Below are 17483 nucleotides of genomic sequence, written 5' to 3' on the forward strand. Positions count from 1 at the left end.
GGGGATCGGCATTAGGACCTTTGCTCTTGACTATTTTCATTGTTGACAGAGAAGTATTGGCAGGGGTGAGAGGAGCCTAATGATATTGCAGACAATACCAAGTTATGTGCGAGTGAGGACTGCTGCAAGCAGATATTGAAGTGTTGGGGAATGGACCCATATTTGCTACAGAAGCTAGTGGAGAAAGATGATAATCTGGGTGTTAAACTGCATCACTCCTAAAGGTTCATCACCAAATTCATGAAGCTATAAGCACAAGAAAAAAAGAATCAAGGACAATTCACAGCAAAACAAAGCACACCATTTTGTTCTTGTACAAGACCTTTTTATGCTTCAATTAGATCATTGCATCCAGTTTTGGTCTCCTGACTGGGTGGAGGATACTGAGGCTCTGGAAAGGGGAAAGAGGAGGTCCACATGATTATTTCTTTGTTTAAAACGCCTTAGGAACCCAGTTAGGCTCAAAGAGCTGGGTCTGTGTACTTCAGGAAGGCATAGAGACAGGAGCAATTTGATCGAGGTTTATAAAATAGCGAAGGGGACAATAGCGTATGTCCAAGAAGAAGCACTGAGGGTAGCAAGGGGACAGAATATACTCTGAGTGGGGGACTTCAAGAGTGGCTTGGTAGCGCCACTACTGACAGAGCTGGCCAAGTCCTGAGGAACATCCCTGCCAGACTGGGCCTGTGGCAGGTGGTGAGGGAACCAAGAGGGAATAACCTGCTTGACCCTGCCATCACCAAGCTACCTGTCGCAAATGTATCTGTCCATTACAGTATTGGGAGGAGTGACCACCGCACAGTCCTTGTGGAGACGAAGACCATTCTTCGTGTTGTGTGGCACTACCACCGTGCTAAACAGGATAGATTCAGAACAGATCTAGCAACTCAAAACTGGGCATCCATGAGGTGCTGTGGACCCACCACCAGCAGAATTGTATTCAACCACAATCTGTAACCTCATGGCCTGGCATATCCCTCACTATCAAGCCAGGGGATCGCCCCTTTCACCCCTGGTTCAATGAGGAGAGCAGGACAGCATTTCTGGAGCAGCACCAGGCACATCTCAAAATGATTGCACCATGTTCAGCACCATTCGCGACTCAAGTACTGAAGCAGTCTGCGTCCAGATGCAGCAAGACCTTGACAACATTCAGGCTTGAGCTGATAAGTGGCAAGTATAATTTTCACCACACAAGTGCCAGGCAATGACCATTTCCAACAAGAGAGAATCTAACCATCACCCCTTGACATTCAATGGCACTACCATCACTGACTCCCCCACCAACATCCTGGGGTTTGCCATTGACCAGAACCTTAACTGGACGAGCCATATAAATACTGTGGCTACAAGAGCAGGTGAGATGCCGGGAATTCTGAAGTGAGTAACTCACTTCATGACTCCCCAGAGCTTGTCTACCATCGACAAGGCACCAGTCAGGATTGTGATGGAATACTCTCTACTTGCCTGGATGAGTGCAGCTCCAACAGAAGTCAAGAAGCTTGATACCATCCACGATAAAGAAGCCTGCTTGATAAGCACCCCATCCACCACCTTAAAAAAATTCACTCCCTCCACCACTGGCGCACTGTGGCAGCAGTGTACACCATCTACAAAATGCACTGCAGCAACCCACCAAGACTGCTTAGACAGCACCTTCCAAACCCGCGACCTCAACCACCTAGAAGGATAAGGGCAGCAGACGCATGGGAACACCACCACCTGCAAGTTGCCCTCCAAGCCACACATCATCCTGGCTTGGATCCATATTGCCAGTCCTTCACTGTTGCTAGGTCAAAAACCTGGAACTCCCTCCCTAACAGCGCTGTGGATGTTCCGACACCAGACGGACTGCAGCAGTTCAAGATGGCAGCTCACCACCACCTTCTCAAGGGCAACAAATGCTGACCTTGCCAGTGACACACACATCCAATGAGAAAAAAAAATGTTTTTGTGGACTAATTATTTCAACTGGATAGTCGCTTTCGCTGTACTGGAATAGCTTAGCTAGGGGTGTGGAATGTTGTCAGGGCCCATAACCGTTGCAGTATCCAGTGGTAACAAAAAGCATGGCCAAAGTGGGGGGTTTTAGGGAAGCTCTTAAAGGAGGGAGGTAAAGAAACAGATGTTTAGACTGGGAATTCCAGAGTGTGGGGTGTAGATCCTTTATCATAATAATAATCCCTTGTATATACAAACACATCTTTATTGTAAACTCAAGATACACTAAACAGCTGTTGAGATATAGTTGAATACAAGTACATTGCTTTATGATATATACTCGTAAATCTTAAACTACACAAATCTGAAGACATTTCTCAAGTGTCTTGGTAAATATTAGGTAAACACAAATTAAATCATTCACATTTACTGGACTGTGCATCAATAGATATACAGAACACCTTATAAAAGCAGGACACATTTTAAAATGTCTTAGAAACAAATGTGAACCGAGGCCGAAAGGTTGGCAACTTTATGTTGTGCTAATTAGAACTGCTGCTGGCATAGTAAGGTACTGGGTAAATTAATCATTGGTACTTGGCAAATTAACCATGTTCCTCTACACTGAGGTAATTATTTGTTCCTTCGTCGAAGAAGCTTTTCCAAGATTTGGCCAACTGGCAAGACTGAGATTTGAGAGCTGTTAATATGGAGACCAGTATTTATATCCACAATTCTTAATTTTAATGCTGCTGCCTGTTATTAACAAATTTACAAGCAAACTAAGGTTTTGCAAAGCTGAAAAATTGGCACTAGCAGCGTACATGCAAGTTTCCTCTACAGTGGGGGATGCCAAACGAAGTTTGGATGATCGGTTCATTGAACACCTGGGGTCAGTCCACGGGCATGATCCTGAGCTTCGATTCACCTGCCATATTAATTCTCCACCCCACTCCTATTAGGAACATAGGAGCAGGAGTAGGCCATTCAGCCCATCGAGCCTGCCCTGCCATTCAACACAATCATGGGTGATCATCCACTTCAATGCCTTTTCCCCACACTATCCCCACATTCCTTTATGTCATTGATATTTAGAAATCTGTCAATATATACTTTAAACATACTCTATGACTGAGCTTCCACTGCCTTCTGGGGTAGAGAATTCCAAAGATTCACAACCCTCTGAGTAAAGAAATTTCTCCTCATTTTGGTCCTAAGTGGCTTCTCCCTTATTTTGAAATTGTGTCCCCTGGTTCTAGAGTCACCAACCAGAGGAAACATTTTAGATGCATCTACCCTGTCTATCCCTTGAAGTATTTTGTAGGTTTCAACGAGATCACCTTTCATTCTTCGAAACTAGAGAATACAGGCCCAGTTTTCCCAATCTCTCTTCATAGGACAGTCCCGCCATCCAGTGAACAAATCTGGTGAACCTTCGTTGCGCTCTCTCTATGGCAATAATATCCTTTCTAAGGCAAGGGGAGCAAAACTGCACACAGAACTCCAGGTGCAGTCTAACCAAGGTTCTATATAATTAAAGCAAGACTTCATTACTCCTGTACTCAAATCCTCTGTTCTTAGCCACCTACTTTTCGAATGAAACACAAGCTCAAGGAACAACATTTCATCTTCTTACTTGGCACTTTACAGCCTTCTGGCTTTACCAGGTCTAACAGCTTTAGATCTTCATCACTCACTTTCTGTTGGTCGTCATGTGCTGCTAATGGAAGATGGCTGCACCACGGCCACTTGGAGTGAAGATGCTGGCTGGTACTTGGGATGGGGATCCCCTGTGGCTAATGACCAGATTATTCCACACCTGTGGATCTACCTGCCTTTTTTTCTGGCACCGAGGTAACCTTCTCCACTTAGCCAGATTTTCTATGCTTCTCTCCTCCTCTGCTGTAACCATTTACACCTCCTCTGGACCCATCTTTTTGTTTCTAAATTTGTCTCATTGTCCCCTTTTGCCTTGCACCATCATCTCTTTTGTCATTTTATGATGTTTGCGCCCTCCACCCTATCTCAGACCTTTCCCTTTTGTTTGTTTCCTACTCTCCTTTTCCCCAACTCCATTTGTCTAAAAGTTGTTTATTTCTAACATCTTCCAGTTCTGATGAAAGACCATCGACCTGAAATGTGAACAGTTTCTCCCTCCATAGATGCTCCCTGACCTGAATATTTCCACTATTGTTTTGATTTCAAATATCCAGCACCCACAGTCATTTTCTTCTGTTACTTTACTGAACCAGCATTTATAAAACCAAAATGAACTCCCTAAAATTGTCATTGTTTGTGCACTGAGTCTTGAAAATCCAACTGTATCACAGGACCATGGAATATACTGGAAAATATATTTTACAGTAAAGGATGAATAATCATTCAGGAAAGTAGGATTAATTGAATAGCTCTTTCCAAGGGAGGGCACTGGCACAATGGGTTGAATGGTGTCCTCCTTTCCTCCCATCAGAAAACAGCAGCTCCATTAATTTCAATCACCTACAGCAAGTACACTTTGGATTGCAAAATGAAGTAGCATCCACTGCAAATATGGTCTGAATCACTGTTGTGGGAAGACAAGGTGCTTCTTCACAATGAGGGAAGAAAAGGCACCTTTGGGCAGCTTTCACTTACCATATAGTAGCTGGTTACTAAAGTAACAGAAACAGATACCTGACAAATCACCAAGGTTCCTCTTAGCCACAATTACTGAGGTCCTAGGTAAGGGAGAGGAGACAAGAAAGCACCTGACAACCACAACCAGTATTTATTTAATGCCTATAACAAAGGAAAATGTCTCAAGGTGTTTCACAGCAGCGTTAACAGAATTCAGCACTGTGCAAAATAAGGAGCTATTAGGACAGATGACCAAAAGCTTGGTTAAAGAGGTAGGTTTTAAGGAGCGTCTTAAAGGAGAGAGAAGTAGAGGGGCAGAAGGGTTTAGGGAGGGACTTAAAGGAAGGTCATGTCTTACTAACTTAATTGAATTTTTTGAGGAACAAGGAGGATTGATGAGGGTAGAGCAGTGGATGTTGTCGACATGGATTTTAGTAAGGCATTTGACTAGGTCCCACATGGCTGACTGGTCAGAAAAGGAAAAGCCCGTGGTATACAGGGAAATGTGGTGAGTTGGATCCAAAACTGGCTCAGTGACAGGAAACAAAGGGTTATGGCTGATGGATATTTTTACAAATGGAAGGTAGTTGCCAGTGGCATTCCACAGGGCTCAGTGTTGGGTCCCTCGCTGTTTTGCAGTACATATTAATGATTTGGACTTAAATGTGGGAGGCATGTTTGGGAAGTTGGCTATGACAAAAATTGGCTGTGTAGCTGTAGACTCCATAATATCAATGGTTTGGCTGCAGGGGCAGAAAAATGGCAAATGGAACTCAATCCAAAGTGTGAGGTAATGCATTTGGCGAGGACAAATAAAGCAGGGGAATACACAATAAACGGGAAGATATTGAGAGGGGTAGAGAAAGAGACACACCTTGGAGTGCACGTCCACAGATCCCTGAAGGTGGCAGGACAGGTAGATAAAGTGAAGGCATCATATGGAATGCCTTCCTTTATTGGCTGAGGTATAGAATACAAAAGCAGGGATGTAATGCTGGAACCGTATAAAACGCTGGTGAGGCCACAGCTGGATATTGCGTACAGTGCTGATCACCACATTACAGAAAGGACATAATTGCTCTGGACATGCACCTAAAGTGCTGTAACCTGCAAGGCTACGGAGCAGGTGCTAGAAGGTGGGATTAGATTGAGCCGCTTGTTTTTTTCAGCCGGCACCGACATGACGGGCTGAACGGTCTCTTTCTGTGCCATAACTTTTCTATGTTTTAAAAAGTCAAGCAAGCTGTTTACAATGGAATGCTGAAGGGCCCCATCAGAAACTTGAAATTATTCATTTGGGTGTGCCAACTAGGCATTCCCAGTTGAGTGGGTCACACCATCCAACCTTTGACAATGTACAAATGAGGAAGTACCACTTGTCTTTTAATTGTACGCAGGTTTTTTTTGGGGGGGGAGGGGGGGGGGGGTGGTGATGTGATGCATTTCCTATTCTGAAATATAGTCTAGTATACAGTATAGTGGGCAGTTTGCAGTTCTGATTATATTTCTCCCCATTGTAACAGTTGAATGAAGTGATCTGTGTGGTCATCAGATTTGAAGGTTTTGCTGTTGATGAGCTCTAACATTTGAGATGGAAAGTGGCACCTGCAATCTTATGAAAGGTTTATCCTCAGACCTTGGAATTATGCAATTTCTACTGACAGACTTGCCTTCTCTCAAGTTATAGATCATAATTTGTTCAGATTTTAAATTTCATAGGCCAAGCACCCCACATTCACATTGACATGAGCTGCATTAAACAAGAGGATCAACACTCATTACCAATACTGATGTTAATACTATTCATGAAACTCCATAAACTTCCAGCATACATCATGCCTTGATGTCTTATGTTTCTATTTTTATTGATATGTAAGGATTACAATCATTGCATACACGTTATGCAGTTTTACTTCAAAGTTCCCACAAACATATTTTAATAAATTATCCGTTTAAGGACACAAATTTAGCAAATTGCTTAATGCTAAGTATGAAACTTTGTAAACCTTCACTGAAAACATTTTCTTCATTACCGCACTATACCTGGCTATACCAGTACAGTTTATTTTCCCCAAGTACCAATAACTGAGTCTGCAGTATGCTTTACCCAGTTATCAGGACAGGGCGTAGTAGCTAAGACCTTGCATAACTTTATTGTAAATTTATATAAACAAACATGCAAGTTTCAAATGTAAAATCAAATGAAATGAAGTGCAGTCAAAGTATTTACCTCAGACATGCTGGAGGTTCTTGACTTCCATTTTACAAAACAAAGGGGGAATAAAATCAAAAAGGCAAAGATTGACAGGAAAACATTGAGAAATATCAGCACTAATATCAAGATACTCAGCAAAGCCATTCTGGACTCATACTTAACTCATCCTGGCCTACTATAGTGTTTCTATATCTTTAACTATAACATCTCAATAAAATAATTTACCAAATGTGCACTCACAGAGTGAACTTATTTATACAATACACCATTCAAATCAGTTTTTAATCTGTGTTCATTTTTTTTGTTTTCGCTTAAAAGTGAAGACCATCATTTCCTTAATTGGCAATGGGACACAAAAGCAATTGACTTAGGCAGAGAAGAGCAATTCCTTAAGCATTATGTAGCTTCTGCCAATGCCAGTAAGAAACCAAAAAACACATCCTTTGACCTCCATCAAATGGAAAGCAGCAATTCAGAAAAATATAAAAAAATCAAAATCACACTCAGCTCTTGGCATCCTGGCCCCTTAAATACAGCTCACTAATAAATTCAACAAGATGTACCCAGTAATATATACAATCCGTTACTGCAACATGCAAATGTTTACTATACACAATTTAATATGCTGTAAGGCTATGGTGAATTCCAAAAAGGAATTAAAATAAAACCAACCCACTTGCTCACTTGTTCTATCAAATTTGATAACATAATTCATAGCTCTATTGTAAGTTTTGAGCCTAGTCTTAATACATCAACTTAAGAGATATGAAGATAGTCACATTAGGCCCCTGGTCATATGCCAAAAATAAAGGGTGCAAACCGAGTTTGCTGAACAAATGAAAACCATCCAGCACATCAATTTAATCTGTTATGACATTCTATTTTTAACCCTGAGTACTGCAAGCTCCTTTGCAGTTTACAAAATATGTTTTCTGTCACAGAATACCTGCAGAAACAATTTTCTGTTCACTTCTAATGACCTCACAACTATTTGGAAAGTAAGATTGGAGAAATATAGTGGGACCGCTGAGCAATTCTAAATCTGTTGATTTTTTGAATGAGCTAATTGTAATTTCCTTTGTTTCCTTAATTCGGTGCAGAAATGCCACTGCAGTCCTCAAAGGGTTAAAGTAGAGTTTATAAATGTCCACAGTTAGCTCCCAGACAGGCTTCATGCAATTTCACAGCTCCCAGACAGGCTTCATGCAATTTCACAATGTGGGTGCGTTCCACTTAGCCTTTCTGAGACAGCGACCCATAACGTAGGCCAATTGCTCAATGGGAACGTGGGAGTCATTGCACAGCACTTTCAATCGGCAGTTTTGTCATTAGTTCTTAATTTTGATGGGCCTTGAAACGATTGTTTAGACAAAGTATGGCAGGAGGTTTGTCACTGAATTAGTGAACCAGCTGTTCTTTCAGTTTAAGTGTTAATTTTCTCTACTGCTAAAGCAGGGCATGTAAATTGCACACTTTGGTATTTACTTTAGCTCACTGACACAGAATCCTAACACAAATAACTACTTTTTTGGAGAATATTAATTAGTACATTTTTAAAAACGAGAGGAGTGAAGAGGACCACTTAATCATTTCTGCATATATTTAGTGTAAAGAACCAGCATACATCAGTAAGACAAACAGATTTCATGGATCATATACTGCAATTAGCTTCTAATTGAGTTTCTAATACACTTCAGCTTCAAGTAATTCACTTAAGTCTATCTCAACACATAAAATCTGAAATGGCTTTTAGCTCAGGCTGATGTAGCACCTCTTTCCCAGATGATATCGTGCTTTTAATTTGTGGTAAGCTTCTAGTTTTCCAGTGTCTGGGCAGAAATCTGCATTGGAGAGTTTCGACATGGCATCATAGTTGTCAGTTTGTGTGCATGCAGTTTTCATTCTCTATATCGTTCTCGTTACAGTCCTCATCACTCTCCCGCGGGACACCTAAAGATGCAGAAGTTTCCTTCTTAGCGCTATGATCGTGTGCAAAATAGCCTGTGCCACTGATTGTATCTTGTCTCTGGAAGAAGAGGACATAAGCTGCTTTGGACTGTTGGAATGAAAAGGAACACAGGATAATTTATTAGTAGGTGCCTGCTCAGTGACCACTATTTCCTGAGTGTGTGTCAGCAGAACTGTTGTTGTTTGACACTTAGCTATTTTGCTAAATAAAATAGAGCTGACCCAAATGCCACCATCATTGGTACAATGGACTCATTTACATGGCCCAAATTTGAATCCAACCATGACAAACATAAAAACACTAATTTTGTTTTAATAATCTAGCTGTTTTTTAGATAAGGGAATTCTCTAGCTTTGGATGGGACAGGAATAATCTCAGACACCCAGCCAACTCCAAAGATCAGTTTTCCTTTCAGCTAGTGAGCAAGCCATCCACAGACCCAATTATCTTCATTAGGCAAGGGAATAATGGGAGGATATCAGGGATAAATATAACAAAAAAAGCAGAAATATAGATTGGTAGCACAGAATATGAAACATTTGACACTAAAAGAGCTACAACTGTCTTAGAAATCAGAAAATGGCTCAGCAGTAGCACTTTAAATTGTCAGAAGGTCATGAGTCCAACTCCAGTGCAGACATACGAGTACCGAATTCTGATTAACACATCATTGCAGTACGAAGTGTTAATTATATATTAATTGTGTTTAATTGTATGCAGGTGGTGAGCATTAACCAGTATTCACTTGAATATCAAAAGACAAAGACTGAAACTGTGGCTGTTGGGTTAGGTGGTGTATGCTTGTAATGTGTAACACTATAATATAAAAGTGTGTAAAGATTGGCTCCAGTTCTATCCTTCACCAACTGCCTTCCTGAAATATAAACTCCAAGGAATGCTGTATTACTGGAGGTGCTGTATTTCAGATGAGATGTTAAACGGTGGATGTTGTGGATCCCATAGCCTTATTTGAAGAAAATGTAGATGAATCCTCTTGGTGTCTAGGGACAAATTAATCCCTCAATCACGAGCACCAGTAGAGTTAACTGGTTGTCTATCTCATTGTTGTTTCCAGAACCTTGCTGTGCGCAAATGGATGCTATGTTTGTTTATATTGGGCCAGATACCCTCTAATTTTTCAGCAAGATCTGTCCCATTTTACCACTGACTGCACTTCACAAGCGCTTCATAGGCAGCCAAGTGCTTTGGGATGCCCGAAGGACTTGAAAGACGCCAATCGTGTTCTTTACTTGTAACAAAATGATGGAAGTATCAAAAATTTGCATTGTTTGGTGAATGAAACATAACTTTTGCAAATATTGATGAACTTTTACATGTGTGTTCTGAACTATTGCTTTCCTAAAGCAAGTAGTACAACCAGTTACTAATACAATGCAGCATTCTGTTACGGGGGAAATAACAGTATGGAAAAGGTACTTGCCACTATTTGGTCTTCCATTGCTGATGAAACACTGGTGTCATCAAAATAGTACCACTTATTGTCATCTTTGTTCTTGGCAAAGGCTGTGTCTTGGGATAAAGGTAAGTTAGCACAATGACAATAGTAAATGCAGACTAGAAATATTCTGGAATATGTTCTGCTCCCATAGATTTAACACAATCTTCAGTTTAGGGTCTAAAATGTAGAAATGTATCTCGGGCAACCAAGGTGATGATCAGTGCAGACCCATCACAGCAAGTTGCAATATTAACACTAGTCAATCAACACTCAATATGCTGATACTGAGCCACATAAGGAAGTATTAGGGCAGATGACCAAAGGTTTGGTCAAAGAGCTAGGTTTTAAGGAGCGCCTTAAAGGAGGTGAAAGGTGTAGAGAGGCTTAGGGAGGGAATTCCAGAGCTTAAGGCCTTGGCAGCTAAAGGTATGGCCATCAATGGTGGAGCAATTAAAATCAGGGATGCTCATGAGGCCAGAGTTAGAGGAGCGCAGATATCTTGGAGGATTGTGGTACTGGAGGAAATTACAGAGATAGGGAGGGCGAGGCTATGGAGGGATTTGAAAACAAAGATGAGAATTTTAAAATAGAAGCGTTGCTTAACCAGGAGCCAATGTAGGTCAACGAGCATAGGGATGATGGGCAAAAGGGACTTGGTGTGAGTTAGGATACAGGCAGAGTTTTGGGTGACCTTACGTTTAAGAGTAGTAGAATGTGGGAGACCATCCAGAAGTGCATTGGAATAGTCAAGTCCAGAGGTAACAAAGGCACAGATAAGGGTTTCAGCAGCAGGAGCTGAAGCAGAGGTGGAGTCGGGCGATGTTAAGGAGGGAGAAATAGGTGATCTTAGTGATGGTGCGGATATGTGGTCGGAAGCTCATCTTGGGGTCAAATATGACACCAAGTTATGAACAGTCTGGTTTAGCCTCAGACAGTTGCCAGGGAGAGGGATGGAGTTGGTGGCTACGGAACAGTGTTTGTGGCAGGGACCAAAGACACTGGTATCAATCTTCCTAATATTTATTTGGAGAAAATTTCTATTTACTCAGTACTGGATATTAGACAAGCAGTCTGACAATTTAGAGACAGTAATTTCAACAGAGACCTAGAATTCTCATCAGTTATCCTACACTGCACCAGCCAGTTATGTCAGAAATACTATATACAAGTCAGTCACTTTAGAAGGCTGAAAGTTACTGCACAATAACAACTTATATTTATACAGCATCTTTAACGTAGTAAACGTCCCAAGGCACTTTGCAGAAGCGTTATAAGACCAAGTATGACACCGAACCAGAAAAGGAGTTAAGTCAGATGACCAAAAGCTTGGTCAAGAGGTAGGTTTTAAAGAAGGAAAGCAAGGTAGAGAAGCAGAGAGGTGTTGGAATGGTATAACTGAGCTGAAGACCAAGGCAAGTGAAGGCACAGCCACCATTGGTGGAGCAATTAAAATCAGGGATGCACAAGAGGTCAGAATTAGAGAAGCACAGATATCTTGGAGGGTTGTGGGGCTAGAGTAGATTACAGAGATAGGGAGGGGTGAGGTCATAGAGGAATTTGAAAACAAGGATGAGAATTTTAAAATCAAGATGTTGCTTGACCGGGAGCCAATGTAGATCAGTGAGCACAGGGGTGGTAGGGGAATGGGACTTGGTGCAAGTGAAGACATGGGCAACTGAGTTTTGGTGACTTTATGTTTAGAGAGTAGAATGTGGGAGATCAGCCTGGAGTGCATTGGAATAGTCAAGTCTAGAGGTAACGAAGGCATGAATGAGGGTTTCAACAGATGAGCTGAGACAGGGGCAAAGTTGGGCGATGTTAGAGAGGTGGAAATAGGCAGTCTTAGTGATGACACGGGTGAGGTCAGAAGCTCATCTCACGGTCAAATGTGACAAGAAGGTTGCAAACAGACTGGCTTAATCTTAGACTGTTGCCAGGGAGAGGAATGCAGTTGGTAGTTAAGGAACAGAGTTGGATGGGATTGATTTGCAGGTCTCCCCCACTTCCCCAACCATTTCTTTAACTGAGCGAAGAACTAATACAATTCAACCACTGCAGGTAATTAATACTCAACAGCAAAGAGAAAGCTGTAAGCAGTTGATTTATAAATTTTAGTGGAAATAAAAAAATGATTTTAAAAGTCAAACAAATTAAAATGTCACCACTATTGATCCAACATTGTCATATATAGAAAATGAATATTGATTTGGAATACTTACAATGTCCTCCACCCATTCCACCGTAGTGATTTGATACAGCAATCAAATTATATTCACAACGGCCAGCATTTGGATTGATAAGAAATTCAGACATATCTAAATCACTAATGAAAATGAAGAAGCATTACATTAATAAAATGTACTTGTACACTAAAAATGCTCTATTTGCAGACGTTAGCATTAGTTTTTAGATAGAATAGCTGTTACTATAGCTAGTTCCGCTTATTCCCCACTTATTTTCAAACATGCTCTGTGTAAACGCACAAATCTTCACGTCCCAAATTAAATGCAAAGTTGCTCTATGCAAATATTGCCTGTGCGGCATGACAAATCCCATTTTATATATGGTCTGTTAGATAGAAAGTTAACATCTGTAAACAGAGTTGAATACTGGAGAGGGAGAAGTAATGGAATTCTATTTCTCTACATCTGTTCCACTGAGGCGTTTCAATTTTTAGTTTCCATGTCTCTATATCTGTCCCCAATTACTCCTTTGTTACTGTTCTCTCTCCAGGTTACATTTCTCATTGTCCTTCCTTGACCCACTTCATCTTGCTTTGCTCAGCACAACATTTGCTTCCTAGTTTGTCCCCTGTCCATGGTGACAGTATAGGTCCATCACCTAGCCTCTATCAATGTTCCCCAGAATATGCAGCTAAAGTGGAAAATGAACAAGTTGATCACTGGCACAAACCCAGAACCCATTACTCGGCGAGAATGGGAGTTGATGCCTCAGCCTCGGAAGGACAGGGACATAATCGTAAAAATGTTATTGCAGCAGTTATGACTTGTACCTCTGATATTACATAGATTAACAGCACAGAAACAGGCCATTTGGCCCAACTGGTCTGTACCGGTGTTTTTGCTCCACAAAAACCTCCTTCCACCCTATTCCTGTCTCCCTCATGTGTATCCAGCTTCCCCTTAAATGCATCGATGCTATTCGCCTCAATTACTCCTTGAGGTAGACTGTTCCACAGTCTCGTCACTCTCTGGGCAAAGATGTTTTTCCTGAATTCTTTATTCGACTTATTAGTGGCGATCACATATTTATGGCCCTTAGTTTTGGTCTCTCACAAAAGTGGAATCAAGTTTGCATTGTCTACCCTAATAAACCCCGTCATAATTTTAAAAAGCTCTATTAGGTCACCCCCTCAGCCTTCTCTTTTCTAGAGAAAAGAGCCCTTGGCTGTTCAGTGATTAACTATACTCCTGATAACAGGAACAGGATTTTAAAACTGGAGGAGTCTCCAAACCGATCCAGGGATTGTCAGACTTCTATCCATAAGGCTGGTCATATTTTGATGTATCTGTTGATTTTCTAACATGGTATATCAATTGCTGTACACAAATATTGTTTTGTGAAATTACAGTACAGTTTTCCTTTGAGTAGCGACACTGTCCTTCAGAAATGAGGAGTGGGTTCTTGGGACTGTATCAAAGCAGGCAAGGGGAAGCTCCATACACAGCTGTTTGAAAACCACTGGCTTCAACACTTTCACTGCAGCTCAACACATCCTTTCAATTACAATATGCTTCTTTCCCATTACATCATGATACTCTCCTTTTAGGCGAGGAGACCATTAACTTCTCCACAACTGCTAAAGCCTGTATCGCTGCACATTTAGCCAACAAGATGAAGGAGGTGAAACTGTTCCATATCAATACCACAAATTGGGCAGATAGCAAACTGGCAGTCTGTTATACACAGCACAAGGTCTATTTTTCCAATGAATTTCACAGAACTGGAATCCAAACTCTTCTCCGAGACTCTGTTAGATTCACTGTCAACTGTTAACTTTGTTTGAACATAAAAATCTTTGCAATATTTTAAAAGTCAATGGAAAATAAAACGTAGTGCGATGTGAAATGGGTTGTCGTTTTGCTTCACGGCAGTAGACCAATTTCACCCCTGAAATGTCAGCTGCAGACAGATTGGCAATGTTAATTAGCTTCCCCCCTCCCCGACACATACACACACCTGCCCAGGCCAGATTCAAACACTGCCAAAGCCTAGGACAAACTCCACTTATGTTCTCGAATAGTTCAATCCAAAATGACCCCAACATATACTAGCTTGCGTTCATATGGGTAAGACAGCCCAGGGACTTGAGCCTGCAGCTCGGGCAATGTCATACTTGGGTGAATTTAAGAGTGTGTGCATTTGATGTGTCAGAGACTATTAGTACTATCCACAGCAACAATTCAGAAATGACACCCTGCTGCAGATTTTAATAATTACATCTGGATGTGCACCTGTCTAAGCAGAAAAGCAGATTTAACTCATTCTGGGAGACATACCTAATAGGAAAATCAACCAGTGTGTCCAGTTTGTCTCGCCAATATCGGCTATAGGAAAATCGCTTCAAGTGCACCACCAACACAGGGGGTAATGACCACAGATCTAATTTTTTGGTGGCTTGCTGATGCTGTTTGCAGTTTGGACAGTACCTGAAGAAAAACACAATTGAAGTAAAAGAAAGTACTATTTTTCCAATTCCTTCTCCTTCATCAAATAGCAATCACTCCAATGCATGGAAAATACCTTTCCTCCAAGTCTGAACATCAAGGTGTACTTAAGATGATGGAAAGAAGTCCTAAGTTAAGATTCTCAATCTCTTTGGGCAGTATTCTGAATATTGGGCACTGCTCTTGCAGTAAAATCTTCTACAGCTGAGACTGGTGCATCGTAGAAGATACACATCATGCCTGCTGAACACAAGACTTCACCTCCACCACAAGTAAGCCAACTATGATATTAGGTTGAAGAAAACAAGAATACAGCTGGAAATACCAGAGGCTGTTACACAAGTAAGCAGTGAAATGAGGTGTAAAAACCAACTATATACACATATCAAGCAACACAGAGCACCACAAATCTTCACAACCAGCACAAGACATGGATATCTCCAGGAGCAGTAACAGCAGCTTAATGTTGTGCTGTGGTTACTGTGATCATTAATCTACAAAGCTTCGTTCTGACTTCCTTCTGAAGCAGTTCTGATTAACAGCTATTTTAGCTCTTACTACTTAGATTGTGCTGTCTTGATGTAATCATTTGAACATTATATCACCTGAACCATATCAAAGGTTACTGTGAAAAATAAAAGCTCATGGCCTAGGGGGCAACATATTGGCATGGATAGAAGATTGGCTAGCTAATAGGAAACAGAGAATGGGTATAAATGGTTCATCTGGTTGGCTTGATGTAACGAGTGGTGTGCCACAGGGATCAGTGCTGGGACCTCAACTTTTTACAATTTATATAACGATCAAGGGGTTGAAGGTATGGTTGCTAAATTTGCCGATGACACAAAGATAGGTAGGAAAGTAAGTTGTGAAGAGGACATGAGGCTGCAAGGGATATAGATAGGTTAAGTGAGTGGGCAAAGACCTGGCAAATGGAGTATAATGTGGGAAAATGTGTAATTATCTATTTTGGCAGAAAGAATAAAAAAAGCATATAATCTAAATGGTGACAGATTGCAGAGCTCGGAGATGCAAAGGGATCTGGGTGCCCTAGTGTATGAATTGCAAAAGGTTAGTATGCAGGTACAGCAAGTTATGAGAAAAACTAATAGAATGTTACCTTTTATTATGAGGGGAATTGAATACAAAATAGGGAGGTTATGCTTCAGTTATACAGGGCATTGGTGAGACCACATCTGGAGTACTGTGTACAGTATTGGTCTCCTTATTTAAGGAAGAATTATTTAAATCCTGAGGGGTCTTGACAAAGTGAAGGCTGAAAGGATGTTTCCCCTTGTGGGAGAATCTAGAACTATTTAAAAATAAGGGGTCATCCATTTAACACGGAGGTGAGAAGAAATTTTTTCTCTCAGAAGGTCGTGAGTCTTGGGAACTCTCTTCCTCAAAAGGCGGTGGAAGCAGAGTTTTTGAATATTTTTAAGGCAGAGGTAGATAGATTCTTGATAAGCAAGGGATGAAAGTTATCAGGGGTAGGCGAGAATATGGAGTCGAAGTTACAATTCGATCAGCCACGATCTTGTTGAATGGCAGAGCAGGCTCGAGGGGCCGAATGGCCTACTCCCGCTCCTAATTCGCATATTTGTATGAACCTGGGCATAACCAGTGTCACTGTGGTGTATCTTTGAGGTTGAGTGGGTAGCACGTTTATAGATGTGTTCATCCAGCAGCTTAAGAGAATGCAGGGAGAGGGGGTAATGGGTGACCACCAATCAAAAGGAGACAGGCAGATAGTGCAGGAGTCCCCCTGAGTGTATCTCACTCTCCAACCAGTATTCAGTTTTGATTGCTGAAGGAAGTGATGGTTCATCTGGGGAGTTCAGCCAGAGTCACGTCCATAGCACCACTGGTGTTTCAGTTGTACAGGTGGCACAAAGACGACTGGAAGAGCAACAGCGAGAGGAGATTCAATAGTTATGGGAATAGATGGGTGTTTCTGCAGCCACAGGCGTGAATCTAGGATGGTACGTTGCCTCCCTGATACCAGGGTCAAGGATGTCAATGAACGGCTGCAGAGTACCCTGAGGGGTGAGGGTGAACAGCCAGCAGTCGTGGTCCACATTGCTACCAATGACATAGGCAGAAAGTGGGATGTGGTCCTGCAGTCAGAATTTAGGGAGCTAGGACCTCAAAAACTGTAATCTCCAGATTACTCCTGATACCAGGCACAAGTGAGTTTCGAAATAGGAGGATAAAGCAGATGAATGTGTGGCTGGAAAGATGATGCAGGAGGGAGGGCTTCAGATTCCTGGGGCATTGGAACTGGCTCTGGGGAAGATGGGACCTGTACAGGCCAAACAAGTTGCACCTAAACAGAGTTGGAACAAATTTTCTCGCAGGGTGATTTGCTAGTGTTATTGGGGACGGTTTAAACTAACTTGCAAGGGGTGTGGGAAACAGGAGATAATATCAGAGAATAATACCAAGGTGCACAGAATACTGGGAGAGACAGATAGCACTAGAGTAGGAAACAGTAAGTTCAGAGGGTGGGTTCAGAGTAATAAAGTCTAAACTGGGGCTACTATGCATTTATGTGAATGCGCCAAGTGTGGTAAATAAGATTGGTGAGTTACAGAC

General features: G+C 41.6%; 1 protein-coding gene across 6 annotated transcripts in view; it reads right to left on the bottom strand.

The window, feature by feature from the left end:
- Positions 1-2204: 2204 nt before the first annotated feature.
- The window catches only part of LOC137379478 (ubiquitin carboxyl-terminal hydrolase 15-like), a 146580-nt gene continuing 131301 nt past the window's right edge, over positions 2205-17483 (bottom strand). For 5 of the 6 annotated variants that reach the window (XM_068050356.1, XM_068050354.1, XM_068050357.1 and 2 more), the window contains 4 exons: positions 14721-14870; positions 12420-12523; positions 10183-10271; positions 2205-8828 (listed from right to left, as the gene is read on the bottom strand). In XM_068050356.1, the coding sequence (XP_067906457.1) occupies positions 8649-8828; positions 10183-10271; positions 12420-12523; positions 14721-14870 (523 nt within the window). In that variant the 3' untranslated portion in view covers positions 2205-8648. The remainder of the gene's footprint in view (positions 8829-10182; positions 10272-12419; positions 12524-14720; positions 14871-17483) is intronic. The other variant, XM_068050355.1, reaches the window with a different exon arrangement.

This window comes from Heterodontus francisci, chromosome 18, assembly GCF_036365525.1.
Source record: "Heterodontus francisci isolate sHetFra1 chromosome 18, sHetFra1.hap1, whole genome shotgun sequence".
NCBI classification, from domain to species: domain Eukaryota; kingdom Metazoa; phylum Chordata; class Chondrichthyes; order Heterodontiformes; family Heterodontidae; genus Heterodontus; species Heterodontus francisci.